Source organism: Vipera berus (assembly GCF_964194415.1).
Source record: "Vipera berus genome assembly, chromosome: 2".
Taxonomy (NCBI): domain Eukaryota; kingdom Metazoa; phylum Chordata; class Lepidosauria; order Squamata; family Viperidae; genus Vipera; species Vipera berus.
This window is the reverse complement of record NC_138203.1, coordinates 203232765-203252940: the sequence shown is the minus strand read 5'-3', so window position 1 is coordinate 203252940 and position 20176 is coordinate 203232765. Positions and strand designations below refer to the sequence as shown.

Genomic DNA, 20176 nt, shown 5'->3' with positions numbered 1-20176 from the left:
TTTTATTTCATTCATGTTTTTACATTCCTAGACTATTTCAAGGGCTTATCAGTTATTATATTACCATGTTCTACGTTTGTTTTGCCTTTGGCTATTGCTGAATGCTGGGACGTGTGTAGGTTTTATATTTATTATGTTTTCAGACAACAACAAATTAGAGTCTGAAGCCTGACCATTATGAAGCTTTTCAAATTCCAGAAATGGTCTTGAGGGAAATTTTGCATGAAGCACTTAAAGGACAAAAAACTGTGCATGGCCCTGTTACAGTGAAACAATTATTTGCTTATACATTTGTGTACCGCTTCTGAATTGTCTGCATATAGAATGTGTTAACCTAGTCAATATTGTAGGAGCTTTTTGGATTGCCAAACCCTGTATATCCATATACTTATACTTCAGAACTGAAAAAGCATCTGAAAAGACAATGGTTTTAGCCACTGTCTTTTTTTCCTGAATTCCTGATAAACTCAATATTTTGCTGTAATTTATAGTTCCAATAGTAGTAGTGATTATTTTTCTTTTTGTGTTGCCCTTCCCAAAAAAATAAGGCGAGTATATTTCTTAGTTTTTTATTTGTAGCAGTGATGGTTATATTTAAATTATATTAATCCCAGATGGCATTCATAAACTTTCATCTGATGCTCCCTAAGTTTTATTTTCAATACTGCTCAAAAAAACCTAAAGGCCTGAATAACACCTTCTGCCTGTTCCTTTGGCTGATCTCTGATCACAATATAACACTTTATTCCTTGGAAGTTTTTTATATCTCCAAGGTGCCATATCTTGTCGTTTCATGATCTTTATCACAATTCTCTGCAGCAAACTCTCAGATGTAATAAACTGTATTTGCCAATATTTTCCAAGCACAGTTTCCTAAGAAATGTAGTAAAATAAAGGGCTTTGGGGATGCAGCATATTGCTGCCAGTCAGTTGATACAAGTGTGTGATTCAACATGATATTTTGGCAAGGCACTTGTGAGTTTAGAAGCAAAAAAATACCTTAATATATATCACTGTGTTCACATGCTGTTTTCACAATTACTGATTAAGGACTGGCCAGTGTTATATGCTGGTAAATAAATGCATAGAATTGGGAACAACAATTCCTATGCTACAAGAAACCATACCCTTATACTAATGCACCAATCAATTCAGGATAATGTGCTGATGGAATGCTATCTGTCTGTCTGTCTGTCCGTCCATCCATCCATCCATGCATTTATCTAGTTTTAAATAGATAAATAAATTTTAACTCAATCTTATACTGAATAAAGAAAACAAAGAAAGAGAGAGAGAGAAAGAAGAAGAAAATAAAAGTGCAGGAAAAAAGGATAAAAATAAATAGAATGAAAATCTTCCGATTTCCTTTGCAGGAAATACAAATACAAGTTGTTTGAAATGGTATAGGGTTTCCTGCCTGAGCGGGGGTGGGGGGGGAGGGAGGTTGGACTAGATGACCTCCAAAGTCCCTTCCAACTTTATTATTCACAATTATAAATTTATCTTTAATTCTATGATTACAAAAATAAGTTAACTTTTATTATCCTTCCCCCCCCCTAATCATGAAGTTATAAGTGCATTTTTTTCCATTTCCTTATGTCTTTAAGAAGTTTCCAATCAGTAATGAAGTGCTGTGTATCAACAAGGGATCCCACAATAGTAACCAGAAACCTGACAGGCTGCAAAAAAGCCATAGTTTTATTAAAATTCATCTTTTCCCTTCAAAAGCTGTCCTCGTTGTCTCTGTTACACTAGAATTTAGCTTGTGGTCTCCCAATTACATTAGTAATAGCTTCTGTCTAGCTAACAGCTAGGATAGCTGGCTCACACAGAGTAAACCCATCTTTTTCAATGACAAAAATGCTGATACACAAAAATTGATGCCACACATAGAATAAATCATTTTTGACATCAAAAATTTCATACATAATTCACACTGTTGGAAGAGAAGTTTCTGCTGCCAAATGGAAGTGTCCAGGAAGAAAGGGCATTACAAGCAGCCTGGGGTTTCAGTAGGTTTTATGATTTAGTATGCCTTGGGTTACACAGTCCCATGTCTCTTTTTACATTCTTGGATAGGATACAAAATCCAGCATATAACAAGTCACAACCTTTTTATCCTCAAGTTCTACATTAATCAGAACTTTTTTCTAATAATATCTTGTCCAACTCCACAAAATCCATCACATCAACTCTCTTCATTGGTTATACAAAGGCACTGTGCTGCAAGCAGTGGTGGGATTCAGCCAGTTTGCACCAGTTCAGCAAAACCGGTAGCAAATTTTTTGTTGCCCAGGCCCAGAATGGACTTCCGGAAGTAGCATCCACATAAAGAACCGATTGTTCACATATTTGAATCCCACCACTGGCCTTAATATGGAGTCACTTGGGCCTATTTTATCACAATCACCCATACAGTAGTACAATCCCATGTTGTGAGGTGTGAAAATAAGCACCTTTGTACTTGCAGAAGATTCCATACCCAATCCATGTGAATTCTCAGCAAGGCTAGAAAAACTCCTGCCAAAAAATCCCAAAGGTTTACTACCAATTATTGTTGACAATGCTGGGCTAAATAAGGTAATGTTTTAATTCAGTATAAGTCGTATTTCTAAATTGTTGACTCTTTATCCAAGAGTATTGAGGAAGATTTTCTTGCTTGCAAACTTCCACCTAGTTGGGGTTCCCACATACATTTTCCTGTTGTGTAGGATAATACAGGATGTCATGTTCCATCAGTGCTTTAATAATTATAGCCAGTGTTAACTTAGGATGAGAAGAGATGATGTAGCATGATTGAAGAAAGCATATCTTTACACTAGGAACTTGATAGCTTTTACAGGTATGGTCAATAGGTTCAGAATTTCAAGAGTAATACTAAGGTTGTTAGGTTAGGGCAGACATGTCAAACACAAGGCCCGGGGGCCAGATCCGGCCCGCGAAGTGGTTTCATGCGTCCCGCAAAGCCATCCTGGGAACAGTGAGGGACCGGCCCCCACTGCCTTGGCCCTGGCCCAGAGACTCTCCTCCTGCCAGAGACCCTCAGATCTGTCCCACTCCTGCCCAGGCCCCCATAGGCACCCTTGATGCGAACGATGTAGAGCTGGCCATGCCCACCCAGTAGGCCATACGCAGTCTAGCCACGCCCACACAGTAGGCCACGCCCACCCAGGCCACACCCACCTGGCCCCCTGAGGGCAACTGCAATGCTGATGCGGCCCTCAATGAAATTGAGTTTGACACCCCTGGGTTAGGGGCTCAGTTTGTATAATTATACAATATTTTCTTTCAGTACATAGATTAACCATCTACAGTATGTACCAACTGCAGCATTAAAATTCTGTTCAGTTTTTATACTAGAACACTCGCATGTCCACTCATGTTAGTAAATATTGGTCCTCAAATCAAATATTGATAAAGAAAATTCCTATTAACTATCTCCTATTAATGATATAATTAATAGGAGATAGTTAAAAGAAACTTTCTTTATCAGTATTTATTGATTATTTATTATACCTTCGACAGGATTTTAGGGCGATAACCTACTATGAGGTAAGTAAAAGATGCAAAGGAGTCAGTTTTATGCCTGCTGAATAAGGATTTCAATCTAAGTCCCCACTAGTATGATTCTCTAATTAATACACTTTAGGGACAATTGAAGCAGTAGGCGTGAGCTTAAATGGACTCCAGAAGATGGTAGAGGACAGGAAGGCCTGGAGGAACATTGTCCATAGGGTCGCGATGGGTCGGACACGACTTCGCAACTAACAACAACAACAAGGGACAATTTTAACTGTCATTCCTCATTTAACATATAGCTTACTAATTAAGTGCAACAAGCATTAGAAAGCAATTTATTTACTTGTGAACGTTGATATACTGTTTTTTTAATAGACATTAGGGTTCAGTTCAACACAGGAAATTCAAAATAAAGCCGAGTAGAAAGTTTTAAAAGGGTTGATCCATAGAAGGCCTACACAGAATCCATAAAGCTGAAAAATAAAATGACATTTCACATCATCAATACCTAGATTTCTGATTTCTCAGGTTGTGGTTGATTGCTTGATCAAGGTTTTGGTAATGGTTTTCAAGGCCGGGAATCACCTGCTGCCGGCGTCAACTTCCCTCCACCCTGTGCGTTCCCACAGAGAGGGCCTCCTCAGGGTGCCACCAGTCAGAGAATGTCGGCTGGTGGCCCCCAGGGGGAGGGCCTTCTCTGTGGGCGCCCCGGCTTTATGGAATCAGCTGCCGGTTGAGCTCCAGATGGCACCTGACCTTCGCTCCTTCCGACGCGGTCTGAAGACCTATCTATTTGAACAAGCTGGCCTGGCCTGATGGGGGATGTGTTGGGGTTTTTATTGTGGATTTTTATATTACTATCTATTGTTTTAGTTCGGGCTCCTATTTAATTCTTTTTTAATTTTTGTACTCTGTATTTTTATATGTGCCCTGTTCACCACCCTGAGTCCTTCGGGAGAAGGGTGGTATACAAATATAATAAAATAAATAAATAAATAAATAAATAAATAAATAAATAAATAAATATCTCTGTCCAAACTTAATTAACTCATCAAAGTTTAATTTACAGAGATGTCTTGAATCTGGGAGAGCTTATACTATAACTAACATTTGTATTTACTGGGTTTGGGTCCATCTATTAACTCCATGTTCCATGTGTGGTAGCAGCTCTTATGGGGGTCCATAGTGGATATCTAGGCTTCTGTTCTGTATCCTTAGCAGCTGGCATCTGTGAAAGTAGGAGATACTAATGGCTAATTTCTGCCTGAGTAAGCAGACCTAGGAGAGCAGCTAATATCCAGGGATACACCCATACTGGTATATTTGAGTAGGCACAAGTCACAAATTTACATGAGGACCATTTAAACATCTGATTGCTTTTGATATCTTATTTTGTAAAATAATTTATTTGCCCAAAGAAGAAAAAAATATTTTTAAAAAAGAAACTGAAACTAAAACTAAAGTAAAACATGGCACATGTACACGAAACATAATTACACCAGAGAGGATTTACTTTTTTGAACAATCAATGCAAAATTGATCATAACAGGTCATGTTGATCAGCCTTTATGTTTCTTCTCTAAAGAACCAGTTCAAATGCTGAAGGTCAACATATTTCTTCAGTGTGTGTTTTTTGCATCTGAGGTTATAGTTTCTTTCCTTCATCACCTTCTTTATTATGCTTCATTACGATTCTGATAAACTGAAAGGTCCTCAGAGATCTGCAAATTTGGAATCTTCAGTAAGATTCAACATTACATACATATTTTTAAATTTTATTGCTGCTTTCAGTGCAAATGTCTTATCTCTACTTCTAGACCCCTATATTTGTCTGTTTATTATTATTATTATTATTATTATTATTATTATTATTATTATTATTATTATTATTATTATTATTTATTATTATTATTATTATTATTATTATTATTATTATTATTATTATTATTATTATTATTTTATTAATTATTATTATTATTATTATTGCCTTCGAGTCATTGTTGACTCCTGGTGAGCTCCTGGACCAATCCCCATCATTTTCTTGGCAAGATTTCAGAAGTAGTTTATCACTGCCTATTTCCTAGAGCTGAGAGACAGTGACTGACTGGTCCAAAGTCATCCTACTAATTTTGTGCTAAGGTGAGATTAGGACTCACCATATCCTTGTTTCTAGCCTGCTGCCTTAACTGCTACATCAAACTGACTTTCTCTAGTTCTCTGTACAGGTATTAAATAATTATGTGTGAAGGCCAAAACTGTTGGCAGAGATTAATTATTATTACTATGCTTGGTCACACAATCAGCCAGAGATTTAGACTGGATTTGAAATTTTTGTTTACCTATCAAATCTTTCCCAAGGATCTGGGATAGACAGACATTGTTGTTTGATGGTGTTAAAGGTACCACCATCACAGGATGTAAGCTGTTCCAAGTAAAGCTACCTTTTGCAACTGACTAATGGTGATTTTGTCACTGCAGATGATGTTCAAATGGTGCTCAAAATGTTTTGAGATTGCACCCAAGGCACCTATCACTATTGGTATTATCTTTGTTTACTTTTGCCAAATTAATTCCACTTTATATTTTTGTGATTTTTTTGCCAGTTTTTTTTCTTTTCTATTCTGCTTTCTCCAGGTATTCCAATGTCCACTGCCAAACTTTTTTTTGTCTTGTTTATTAACAATTGTTAAGTCTGAGGTGTTATGTGGAGAGATTGTTACTACTAGTAATAATTTTGACAGCCAAAGTCAGTGATACGAATGAAATGATGAAGTTGTAATGTGACAGTGATATGATGATTTGGCAGCATGAAATTTTAGTAGCATAATCTTGGGATATTTCAAGCACTGTAAGCATAATGCTTGGGAACTATATATGATTTGGTAGGTTGCCCACTTCAGCTTTTTTGAGGTTATAGGCAAAGTAGGAAAAGGGTTGAATCTCCATGTTTGTCTATTATTATTAGTCCTTTGGTGTAGAACAGACTCAAACATCAAAGTTGAGAATAATAAAACTACATTATCATGAAGTTAGAGTAACAAAATCTTGCAACTTTGCAAATTTCTTTCTATGCAGCACCTGGCCAGATTATATCCTGTTTGCCAGCTTCTCCTGACAGACTAAATTTGGTTGTGTTCTGATCTTTTTTTAGAGAATTATCCTGGTGACAGGCAGGCAAATGGCTAGGCAGAGTCTCAGATCTTTTAGATATAGTTTAATACTGGGGTGATAACAATAAGCTGGCATTAACCCTTTGTCTCTACCACAGTCTCTACTACAGTCATGATCTAAATCTAGCTATATAAATCTGGTTGTGTTCACAGGAGCAAAAAAATAATAATGATTGATTGTTGTTGTTGTTAGTTGCGAAGTCGTGTCCGACCCATCGCGACCCTATGGTCAATGTTCTTCCAGGCTTTCCTGTCCTCTACCATCTTCTGGAGTCCATTTAAGCTCATGCCTACTGCTTCAGTAACTCCATCCAGCCACCTCATTCTCTGTCGTCCCCTTCTTCTATTGCCATCAATCTTTCCCAGCATTAGGCTCTCCTCCAGTGAGTCCTTCCTCCTCATTAGGTGGCCAAAGTATTTGAGTTTTAGCTTCAGGATCTGGCCTTCTAAAGAGCAGTCAGGGTTGATCTCCTCTAGGACTGACCGGTTTGATCGCCTTGCAGTCCAAGGGACTCGCAGGAGTCTTCTCCAGCACCAGAGTTCAAAGGCCTCAATTCTTTTGCACTCAGCCTTTCTTATGGTCCAACTTTCACTGCCATACATTGCAACTGGGAAGACCATAGCCTTGACTATACGCACTTTTGTAGACAGGGTGATGTCTCTGCTTTTTAGTGTGCTGTCTAGATTTGCCATGGCTTTCCTCCCGAGGAGCAAGCGTCTTTTAATTTCTTGACTACAGTCTACAGACTACAGTCCCCATCTGCAGTGATCTTGGAGCCCAGGAAAATAAAATCTGTCACTACCTCCATTTCTTCCCCATCTATTTGCCAGGAATTGAGAGGGCCGGATGCCATGATCTTGGTTTTCTTAATGTTTAGTTTCAACCCAACTTTTGCACTCTCCTTCTTCACTCGCAACAAGAGACTCTTCAGTTCCTCTTCACTTTCTGCCATTAGAGTGGTATCATCTGCGTATCTTAGGTTGTTGATATTTCTTCCAGCAATCTTAATTCCAACTTTTGATTCATCTAGCCCTGCCTTTCTCATGATGTGCTCTGCATATAAGTTAAATAAGCAAGGCGACAATATACAGCCTTGCCGGACTCCTTTCCCAATTTTGAACCAATCAGTGGTTCCGTGTCCAGTTCTCACTGTTGCTTCTTGGCCCGCATATAGGTTTCTCAAGAGACAAATAAGATGTTCTGGTACTCCCATCTCTTTAAGAACTTGCCACAGTTTGTTATGATCCACACAATCAAAGGCTTTAGCATAGTCAATGAAGCAGAAGTAGATGTTTTTCTGGAACTCTCTAGCTTTCTCCATGATCCAGCGTATGTTGGCAATTTGATCTCTAGTTCCTCTGCCTCTTCGAAATCCTGCCTGTACTTCTGGTAGTTCTCGATCCACATACTGCTGGAGTCTAGCTTGTAGGATTTTAAGCATAACTTTACTAGCATGAGAAATGAGTGCAATGGTGCGATAGTTTGAACATTCTTTGGCACTGCCTTTCTTTGGAATTGGAATGTAAACTGATCTTTTCCAATCCTGTGGCCACTGTTGAGTTTTCCAAATTTGCTGGCAAATTGAGTGTAGCACTTTTACTGCATCGTCTTTTAAGATTTTGAATAGCTCAGCTGGAATACTGTCACCTCCACTAGCTTTGTTGTTGCTCAGCTTTTCTAAGGCCCACTTCACTTCACATTCTAGGATGTCTGGCTCAAGGTCAGTGACCACCTCATTGTGATTATCAGGGACGTTAAGCTCATTCTTGTATAGTTCTTCTGTGTAATTTTGCCATCTCTTCTTAATCTCTTCTGCCTCTGTTAGGTCCCTGCCATTTTGGTCCTTTATCATGCCCATTTTTCCATTGAACGTTCCCTTCATCTCTCCAATTTTCTTGAAAAGATCTCTGGTCCTCCCTATTCTATTGTTTTCCTCTATTTCTTTGCACTGTTCATTTAAGAAGGCATACTTATCTCTTCTAGCTATTCTCTGGAATTCTGCATTCAATTGGGCGTATCTTTCTTTTTCTCACTTGCCTTTTGCTTCCCTCCTTTCCTCAGCTAATTGCAAAGCTTCCTCAGACAGCCATTTTGCTTTCTTGCATTTCTTTTTCTTTGGGATGGTTTTGGTTGCTACCTCTTGTACAATGTTGCGAACCTCTGTCCATAGTTCTTCAGGCACCCTGTCTATCAGATCTAATTCCTTAAATCTATTTGTCACCTCTACTGTATATTCAACAGGGATATGATTTAATTCATACCTGACTGGCCTAGTGCTTTTCCCTACTTTCTTCAGTTTAAGCCTAACTTTGCAACAAGAAGCTCATGGTCTGAGCCACAGTCAGCTCCTGGTCTTGTTTTTACTGACTGTATAGAGCTTCTCCATCTTTGGCTGCAGAGCATATAGTCAATCTGATTTCTGTGTTGACCGTCTGATGATGTCCATGTGTAGAGCCGTCTCTTGGGTTGTTGGAAAAGAGTGTTTGCTATGACCATCGTATTCTCTTGACAAAATTCTATCAGCCTGTGCCCTGCTTCATTTTGTACTCCAAGGCCAAACTTGCCTGTTATTCTGGTTATCTTTTGGCTTCCTACTTTAGCTTTCCAATCCCCCATGATGATAAGGACATCATTTTTTGGTGTTAGTTCTATAAGGTGCTGTAGGGCTTCATAGAACCGGTCAATTTCATCCTCTTCAGCACCGGTGGTTGGGGCATAGACTTGGGACTACTGTGATATTGAATGGTTTGCCTTGGATTCGAACTGAGATCATTCTGTCATTTTGAGGATTGTATCCCAGTATTGCTTTTCCTACTCTTTTATTGACTATGAAGGCTACTCCATTTCTTCTGAGGGATTCTTGCCCGCAGTAGTATACTTGATGGTCATCTGAATTAAATTCACCCATTCCTGTCCATTTTAGTTCGCTGATACCTAAGATGTCGATGTTCAGTCTTGTCATCTCTTGTTTGACCACATCCAGCTTGCCTTGATTCATGGATCTTACATTCCAGGTTCCTATGGAGAAAAAATCTTTACAGCATCGGACTTTCCTTTCACCACCAGACATATCCACAGCTGAGCGTCCTTTTGGCTTTGGCCCAGTCGCTTCATTCTTTCTGGCGCTACTAGTACTAGCCCTCTGCTCTTCCCCAGTAGCATATTGGATGCCTTCCGACCTGAGGGGCTCATCTTCCAGCGTCATATCGTTTTGCCTTTTGGTACTGTCCATAGGGTTTTCATGGCAAAGATACTGGAGTGGGTTGCCATTTCCTTCTCCAGTGGATCACGTTTTGTCAGAACTCTCTGCTATGACCTGTCCATCTTGGGTGGCCCTGCACGGCATAGCTCATAGCTTCATTGAATTACGCAAGCCCCTTCGCCACGACAAGGCAGTAATCCATGAAGGGGAATGATTGATATAAAGGGAGTTTTTACAGTACAAATAGCAGATATGAGAAAGGGTTAAACTCACTGCTCCCTGCATCAAACCTCATGCCATTAAATTTAAAAACCCATTTTGCTGTTGTAGTTGATTTGGTCCAAGGATATTGGAAGGATTTTGAAATTCATTGCACACTGCCATGCTACTGTGATAATGAAAATTCCGCAAATATGCTTTTCTGGTTTTTGTTTTGTTTCATCTTTTCTTTTGATAGAGCTTTTTGTCTCTTCAAAGTACTTGCTGCATTGTTCAGACACTGATATTCCTATGTATCCATTCTTTGATTTCCATTATAGTCTCTACTCTTCTTTGTAGAATGATCCCCAGTAAGAATTGCGTTCTTCATCTGAATAACTGAATATAGCCATCATAACTGGGAGAGCTGTTTCATTTTGCAATCATCACCTTCTCTTATAATAAAGCAGTGATTTAAAAGCATCAAACTGTTTGTCTACTACAGGGTGTCAAGCCCGATTGCATCGTGGGCAGTATCGTGACTTATTGGGATGTTTTTTGCCTTTGTGGAGCCATGGTGTGCGTGGCCTGCACAGGCCACATCCAGCCCATGAACCGCATGTTTGACATGCCTGGTCTACTGGATACAACTTACTTTTTCTTTAATAATCCCAATACAACTATTAGTGAGATTTAAAAAAAGATAAAATCATGCAATGGTTCATGAAGGCAATCTGAGAGTCACTTTGAGTAGTGACTTTAAACTTCAGGCATTGCTTGCATAAATTGCAGATAAAATGGCAAGCATCCTTAGCAAGTTTTAGATCTTCCATATCATTGGATTACAACATAGCAATCCTTAACATATTCACTACTGTAGAGAACAAACTCCACTGAAAATGTTAAATTTGCTGTGTCCCAAAGATGATGCATTAGTTGGTACTTTCCCTAATATTCATAGAAGACTTTTCTCCCTGAAGAAACATTAAAATACATAATTACATTATTTGCAACCCAAGATGTTACTGTACAAGAGTATTTTTAAAAAATATTGGTGCAGATTGGCTTTTATTTCATTTTTAATGAACATTGAATGCTTTCTTTTTTTTTTCATGGCAGGGCAACAGCACCTTTGAAAGGTACATGATCAGGAACAATTCAAAAGATGAAATATGTTTCAGCTTGAAGATTCAAGAGTTGAAAAAGTTGAATACAACACAGTTCTGCTTGTCATTGAGCTTTGGGATTTGCTAGGAGAAAAAAAACATGTAGCGAAATCATAGAAAAACATAGATGTCATGCATTATCAAAGCTTACAAAAATCCAAAGGCTGTATCCAGTGCTCTTTTTATATAGGAAAGGTTTATCATTGCCCGCTGCATTTGTCTGCAGTTTTCTGTAGTTCTGGAATCCCTCCAAATGTCTTCTAGTCTGCAGTAAAAGCTTAGGGACTGCATTGGAGGGATTTGCCCATTGTACTTGGTACAACATATGCTCAAGCGCAAGTATATCATAGCCTTCAAGTTCGTAGCCAGTTTAAAGAAGCCAGTTCCATGCTGTAAGTGTTAATACATTGTTTGTCTCTGTTTCATTAGAATGATTATAGGAAGTTATCTATGCAATGCAAGGACTTTGTGGTGGGCGTCCTGGATCTCTGCAGAGACACAGAAGAAGTAGAAGCTATTCTGAATGGTGATGTGAGTGTACAAACATGGCCTGAACATCCCCGTCCAAGTTTAAGCAGAATCAAGCTGGCCATTAAATATGAAGTCAAAAAGGTAAATATTCTCTTGCCTGTTTCCTTGTTGCATGTTGAAAGTCAGATAGAAATGGATTTCTTTATGGATGACATGTTCAAAAAACTGCATGTAAACAAAACACGTAGACCTTAAAGTAATGGCAGATAGTAGTGGTGAAAGATAGTAGCAATAGCAAGAGAGGAGATTGTGGGTTGTAGTGAAAGATGGTGATGCTTAACTGCAGAACGTTCGTTGAAAGTAGTTCAATGACACAAGTCCAAAAAAAAACTAAAGCAGCATGACATTTTAGGAATAGATGCATTTTGCAAACTCTCCTTCAACTTTTCTTGAAACAAGCCTTACTTGAGTAGTTGGATAGGGCAGTAAAGGATCTATAGATAAATGAGTGAAGCATTTTTATCTAACTCCTGGTGATTCTTGTGAGTTTCTATTAAGATACAGTAATCCATTCAACTTAGAATGAAAAGAAAACAGTGCTGAACTGCAAGATAGAGTTCTTTGCTGTGTGGAAAATATGTTGATAGTATTCCAGTACAGCGTATCTTTATTCTTGCTGTGAAAAATATTCTTTTCTGCATGTTAAATATTATTCTATTCTGTTTATCCTAAATGAGAATTTGTTGTTGTTAGCTGCGAAGTCGTGTCCAACCCATCGCGACCCTATGGACAACGTTCCTGCACGCCTTCCTGTCCTCTACCATCTTCTGGAGTCCATTTAAGCTCACGCCTACTGCTTCAGTGACTCCATCCAGCCACCTCATTCTCTGTCGTCCCCTTCTTCTATTGCCCTCAACCTTTCCCAGCATTAGGCTCTTCTCCAGTGAGTCCTTCCTTCTCATCAGGTGGCCAAAGTCTTTGAGTTTTAGCTTCAGGATCTGGCCTTCTAAAGAGCAGTCAGGGTTGATCTCCTCTAGGACTGACCGGTTTGATCGCCTTGCAGTCCAAGGGACTCGCAGGAGTCTTCTCTAGCACCATAGTTCAAAGGCCTCAATTCTTTGGCGCTCAGCCTTTTTTATGGTCCAGCTTTCACTGCCATACATTGCAACTGGGAAGACCATAGCCTTGACTATACGCACTTTTGTTGACAGGGTGATGTCTCTGCTTTTTAGTGTGCTGTCTAGATTTGCCATGGCTTTCCTCCCGAGGAGCAAGCGTCTTTTAATTTCTTGGCTACAGTACCCAACTGCAGTGATCTTGGAGGCCAGGAAAATAAAATCTGTCACTACCTCCATTTCTTCCCCATCTATTTGCCAGGAATTGAGAGGGCTGGATGCCATGATCTTGGTTTTCTTAATGTTAAGTTTCAATCCAGGTTTTGCACTCTCCTTCTTCACTCGCAACAAGAGGCTCTTTAGTTCTTCTTCACTTCCTGCCATTAGAGTGGTATCATCTGCATATCTTAGGTTGTTGATATTTCTCCTGGCAATCTTAATTCCAACTTTTGATTCATCTAGCCCTGCCTTACTCATGATGTGCTCTGCATATAAGTTAAATAGGCAGGGTGACAGTATACAGCCTTGCCGGACTCCTTTCCCAATTTTGAACCAATCAGTGGTTCCATGTCCAGTTCTCACTGTTGCTTCTTGGCCCACATATAGGTTTCTTAAGAGACAAATAAGATGGTCTGGTACGCCCATCTCTTTAAGAACTTGCCACAGTTTGTTATGATCCACACAATCAAAGGCTTTAGCATAGTCAATGAAGCAGAAGTAGATGTTTTTCTAGAACTCTCTAATTTTCTCCATGATCCAGTGTATGTTGGCAATTTGATCATTATTTCCTCTGCCTCTTCGAAATCCTGCCTGTACTTCTGGTAGTTCTTGATCCACATACTGCTGGAGTCTAGCTTGTAGGATTTTTTTATTATTATTAAAAAGTTTTACAATACATTTTTAAATACAAAAATCTCCCTCCTCCCCCTCCCCTCTCCCCAACCCTCCCCTCCCCTCCCCCCTCCCCGACTTCCCAGAGCTGAATACAGGGTATAGTGATACAAACATAAGCTAAAATATGCTAACAACAAAAGTAAAACATTAAATTCTATCGCACTTTAACTTTCCATAGTCATAATATTAATGAAATAACAAATAACTAATTATACATCATAAAAATCCACTACTTATTCAAATGCTAAATGAAACATTTTAGTCCCATATTTATTCTGAATATATTCAATCCATCTTCTCCATTCCACAATATATCTCTGTTGCGATTGTAGCTTGTAGGATTTTAAGCATAACTTTACTAGCATGAGAAATGAGTGCAATGGTGCAATAGTTTGAACATTCTTTGACACTGCCTTTCTTTGGAACTGGAATGTAAACTGATCTTTTCCAATCCTGTGGCCACTGTTGAGTTTTCCAAATTTGCTGGCAAATTGAGTGTAGCTCTTTTACTGCATCGTCTTTTAAGATTTTGAATAGCTCAGCTGGAATACTGTCACCTCCACTAGCCTTGTTGTTGCTCATCTTTTCTAAAGCCCACTTCACTTCACATAAGCTCATTCTTTTTTTATTGAAAAGTTTTAGAATACATTTTAGAATACAAAACCCCCTCCCCCTCCCCTCCCCCAGCCCTCCCCAACCCTCCCCTCCCCTCCCCCCTCCCCGACTTCCCAGAGCTAAATACAGGGTATAAAAATACAAACAAACATAATCTAAAATATGCAAACAACAATAAAATATTAAATTCTATCGCACTTTAACTCTTAGTAAAATAACTACAAGCTAATTATACATCATATAAATCCGCTACTTATTCAAATGCTAAGTGAAACTTTTTAGTCCCATATTTATTCTGGATATAATCAATCCATCTCTTCCACTCCACAGTGTATCTCTGTTGCGATTGATCTTTCAAATACGCTGAAATCTTTGCCATCTCCGCCAAGTTAGAAACTTTTGAAGTCCATTCTTCTATAGTCGGCAGTTCTTCCTTCTTCCAATATTGCGCTACTAAAAGTCTCGCTGCCGTAATTAAATTCAACATCAACTTAATATCTATAACAGTGATATCTGTGATAATACCCAATAAAAACAGTTGCGGAGAGAACTTTATCCTTTTCTTAAATATTTTTTGCATATTCCACCAAATTTTAATCCAAAAAGCTTTAACCTTTTTGCAAGTCCACCATATATGAAAATACGTTGCATCCTCACAACCACACCTCCAACATTTGGGCTGACAGTTCGGATACATACTTGCTAATTTTTTAGGATCTAAATGCCACCTATAAAACATTTTATAAAAATTCTCTCTTAAATTTTGGGCCTGCGTAAATTTTACATTTCTAACCCAGATCTTTTCCCAAGTATCCATTGTTATAACTTCTTGAAAATTCTGGGCCCACTTTATCATACAATCTTTAACAAGTTCCGTTTCTGAATCAATTTATATCAATGCAGTATATATCCTTTTTATATGTGCTTGACCTTGATCTCTAATTTGCTTTACCAAATTTTCATCAATCATTGAAAAACCAGTTTTCTGGTCCTCTTTCCATCTAGCCTGTAATTGCCGATACTGAAACCAAGTTTGTACAATCTTTTCTTCTTTTAAAATACTATATGACTTTAATTGCCATACATTCCTCTCAAAACTTAAAATTTCCTTATATGTAGTCACATCATGTTTAAATCCAACATTTATATTTTCTATTGCATGTTTAGGTATTGCCCAAATAGGTATCTTATAATTTAACTTATGTCTATACTTTTTCCAGACTCGCAACAGAGCATACCTTAAAATATGTATCTTGAACACATTATCCACCTTCTTATCATACAACAAATATGCATGCCATCCAAATAACAAATCATAACCCTCAAGATTTAATAATCTCGCTTGTGTTACATTAAACCAGTCACTTATCGCTGATAAAGCAGCAGCCTCATAATATAATTTAAAATTAGGCATTTTAAGACCACCTCTTTCACGCATATCTTGCATTATCTTAAATTTAACTCGTGGCTTTTTCCCTGTCCAGACAAATTTATTAACTCCTTTTTGCCATTCCTCCAAGTTTAAATCCTTTTTAAGTATAGGTATCATTTGAAATAAAAATAAAAATTTTGGCAAAACATTCATTTTCACTGCTGCAATTCTTCCCAATAAGGATAATTGTAATTTTTTCCAACTATCGAATTCTTTTTGTACTTTTCCCCATAACCTTTCATAATTATTTTTGTATAACTTCACATTTGAGGCTGACAAATATATCCCCAAATATTTAACCCTTTTGACTATTTCAAATCCTGTTAATTCTTCTAAAACAGCCTTTTGAGATACTGTCATATTTTTGGACAGTATTTTAGTTTTTTGTATATTAATCTTAAATCCAGAAACTCTCCCATATTGCATTATTATCTCCATCAATTCTACAATTGAATAATCAGGCTGAGTTAATGTAACAACCAGATCATCTGCAAATGCCCTCAATCTGTAATCCTGATCTCTTATTTGGATTCCCCTAATTTTATCCGAATTGCGTATTTTAATCAGTAATATTTCCAATGTTAAAACAAATAATAGAGGTGACAAGGGGCACCCCTGCCTTGTACCTTTTTCAATATTACATAGTTCAGTCAAACTATTATTAACTATTATACGGGCTGTTTGCTTTGATATATAGCCCTAATTAGTTGTAAAAATTTATCCCCAAATTCCATTTTCTCTAATACTTTCATCAAAAATTGCCAATCCAATTGATCAAAGGTTTTTTCAGCATCCAAAAAGATCAGCGCTGCAGGGATCTGATTGTTTCTTTCCAAAAATTCCAATAAATCTACAATATGTCTCACATTATTCTTCATTTGTCTACCACTTATAAATCCAGTTTGATCACCATGAATTACTTGTTGTATTACCCTCATTAACCTATTAGCTAAAATTTTTGCAAATATCTTGTAGTCAGTATTCAAAAGTGATATTGGCCTATAATTTTTAACTTGGGTGACATCCTGATCTTCCTTCGGAATCAAAGAAATAAAAGCAGTCTTCCAAGATGGAGGTACCCCTCCTCCCACATAAGCTCATTCTTGTATAGTTCTTCTGTGTAATTTTGCCACCTCTTCTTAATCTCTTCTGCCTCTGTTAGGTCCCTGCCATTTTGGTCCTTTATCATGCCCACTTTTGCATTAAACATTCCTTTCATCTCTCCAATTTTCTTGAAAAGATCTCTGGTCCTCCCTATTCTATTGTTTTCTTCTATTTCTTTGCACTGTTCATTTAAGAAGGCATTCTTATCTCTTCTAGCTATTCTCTGGAATTCTGCATTCAATTGGGCATATCTTTCTTTTTCTCCCTTGCCTTTTGCTTCCCTTCTTTCCTCAGCTATTTGCAAAGCTTCCTCAGATAGCCATTTTGTTTTCTTGCATTTCTTTTCCTTTGGGATGGTTTTGGTTGCTACCTCTTGTACAATGTTGCAAACCTCTGTCCATAGTTCTTCAGGCACTCTGTCTATCAGATCTAATTCTTTAAATCTATTTGTCACCTCTACTGTATATTCAACAGGGATATGATTTAATTCATACCTGACTGGCCTAGTGCTTTTCCCTACTTTCTTCAGTTTAAGCCTAAACTTTGCAATGAGAAGCTCATGGTCTGAGCCACAGTCAGCTCCTGGTCTTGTTTTAACTGACTGTATAGAGCTTCTCCATCTTTGGCTGCAGAGCATATAGTCAATCTGATTTCTGTGTTGACCGTGTGGTGATGTCCATGTGTAGAGCCGTCTCTTGGGTTGTTGGAAAAGAGTGCTTGCTATGACCATCGTATTCTCTTGACAAACTTCTATCAGCCTGTGCCCTGCTTCATTTTGTACTCCAAGGCCAAACGTGCCTGTTATTCTGGTTATCTTTTGGCTTCCTACTTTAGCATTCCAATCCCCCATGATGATAAGGACATCATTTTTGGGTGTTAGTTCTGTAAGGTGCTGTAGGGCTTCATAGAACTGGTCAATTTCATCCTCTTCAGCACTGGTGGTTGGGGCATAGACTTGGACTACTGTGATATTGAATGATTTGCCTTGGATTCAAACTGAGATCATTCTGTCATTTTGAGGATTGTATCCCAGTATTGCTTTTCCTACTCTTTTATTGACTATGAAGGCTACTCCATTTCTTCTGAGGGATTATTGCCCGCAATAGTATACCTGATGGTCATCTGAATTAAATTCACCCATTCCTGTCCATTTTAGTTCGCTGATACCTAAGATGTCAATGTTCAGTCTTGTCATCTCTTGTTTGACCACGTCCAGCTTGCCTTGATTCATAGATCTTACATTCCAGGTTCCTATGGAGAAAAAAAATCTTTACAGCATCGGACTTTCCTTTCACCACCAGACACATCCACAGCTGAGCGTCCTTTCGGCTTTGGCCCAGTCACTTCATTCTTTCTGGCGCTACTAGTACTAGCCCTCTGCTCTTCCCCATATTGGATGCCTTCCAACCTGAGGAGCTCATCTTCCAGCGTCATATTGTTTTGTCTTTTGGTTCTGTCCATAGGGTTTTCATGGCAAAGATACTGGAGTGGGTTCCCATTTCCTTCTCCAGTGGATCACGTTTTGTCAGAACTCTCTATCACCTTTCCATCTTGGGTGGCCCTGCACGGCATAGCTCATAGCTTCATTGAATTACACAAGCCCCTTCACCATGACAAGGCAGTAATCCATGAAGGGGAATGTGAATAGCATATATTTAAAAACTACTTAAATTGGAAATAACACTAATCAGCGGCCCACAGCCTGAAATCTCCATATATGATTGACTAATAATCTTTGAGGATAATAGGAGTTGTAACCAAACCTATTTGGAAATTGCCAGGGTAGTTGACATTGCCTAGAGGTTATTTTTTTAAAATCAATTTTGTTTATTATAGAAGTTCATGTTCTACTTCCTACTATTTAGGATCTGGATGAGAGAGGTTGTTTTTGGTATTTTATATTACAGTATGTCTTTCTTTGATTTTATGCCATTACACATCAACAAATATACCTCTATATAAAGGAAGGATGCAATCTTTGTCTATCTCATCTCATAAATAAGTCTCTGGGGTCCAGTGCAGCACAAAAGCAGTGGATCTTGATTAAAATAGACAGGCTCAGAATAGCACTTCAGAGACTTAAACAGAAAACTGTAGCATCATCATTGAAAAGATTCATTATAATTGTTGCACAGGAAAGTCTGAGAGCCCTCTCCCACATCATCACCTGTGGACAAGGAAGCTAGCAATCACTGTCTTTCTCATTGCTGATAAATTTTGACCAAGTCCATATCGCCTGGATTAATGTGCAAATTTAACGATACCAGCATTTGCCTTTTCATTTCCAGAATATTCTGATGCCCTTCTCTGCTCAAAAAAACTATTAAATGATTTTTTGATGTGTGGATTTTAAGAGTAAAAAAAGAATTTTAAAATGTATAATTAATTGGATATTTTCATAGTGAAATCTTTAAAAGGAAAACAAATGAATGCAGAAATAAGCCTAAGTGGTATTGTGGGTAAATAGAAGACAAATCCAGGGACTTGTCTCGGGATGAAAAAGCAACTCTGGTCTTTAATTGGGGGAAAAAATGCTTACTGCTGAAGATTATGAATGGAATGGTGTAGCTGATGGGAGTTAGGTATCCTCAGCTATTAGAGATCCTAATCATTAGCTTTAATATGGTTTCTTAATATAACAAAATTATGGACTAGAAGCCAAGAACAAAATTCTTGGCTTTTTAGTCTGTAAACCTTTGGTTCAGTCCATAAACTTTTGGAAACACAGGTCCTTTTCTAATTTAAGTCAATTTCCTATGCTGGAAAGTAATGATAGAAAAAAAAGATGAGAATGGTAATATTTTATTGAACAAATAGGTTGAAATCTATGTGGTTTTCCATATCAGAGACAATTGTAATGGCACTCTGGTTTATCTAATGTGAAATCTAGTGTGGCTTATAAACTATGGTTTGGGCTTAGGGTGCTATCTAGAGTACTGTAGATATTTTTAACAGGTTATGATTAAAAGCATTGCGGCTTAGCGTGATCTTTAAAAAGGTAAGCAATTTTAAAAAATCAGGCCATGGTCACTTTTAAAGCAAAAGCAACTTCTCCATAGTCAGAATTAGGGATACAGCTCAGGGGAGAATAGTATTTAGTCCTTTGTTTGGGGAAAAATAGCACTTGGAAGTGACATGAATAAGAAACCAGCTTGGAAAGTAAAAACGTAAACCCTTCTCCTCCTACATCATGGTCTCAAACCTGCTCATATGGAACTGCTTTTTCTGGCAAAACAAAGCCAACAGAAAATCACATTGTTATGCTGCTACCAAAGGTTATCTGGATTTA

The 20176-nt window shown here is 38.0% G+C and overlaps 1 protein-coding gene across 2 annotated transcripts in view; it reads left to right on the top strand.

Annotated features, from left to right (window-relative positions):
• The window catches only part of TRPC7 (transient receptor potential cation channel subfamily C member 7), a gene marked incomplete at both ends in the record, with an annotated part of 178874 nt that overhangs the window by 60636 nt on the left and 98062 nt on the right, over window positions 1-20176 (top strand). For both annotated transcript variants that reach the window (XM_081316764.1, XM_081316763.1), the window contains one exon: window positions 11686-11868. In XM_081316764.1, coding sequence (XP_081172890.1) covers window positions 11686-11868 — 183 coding nt within the window. The remainder of the gene's footprint in view (window positions 1-11685; window positions 11869-20176) is intronic.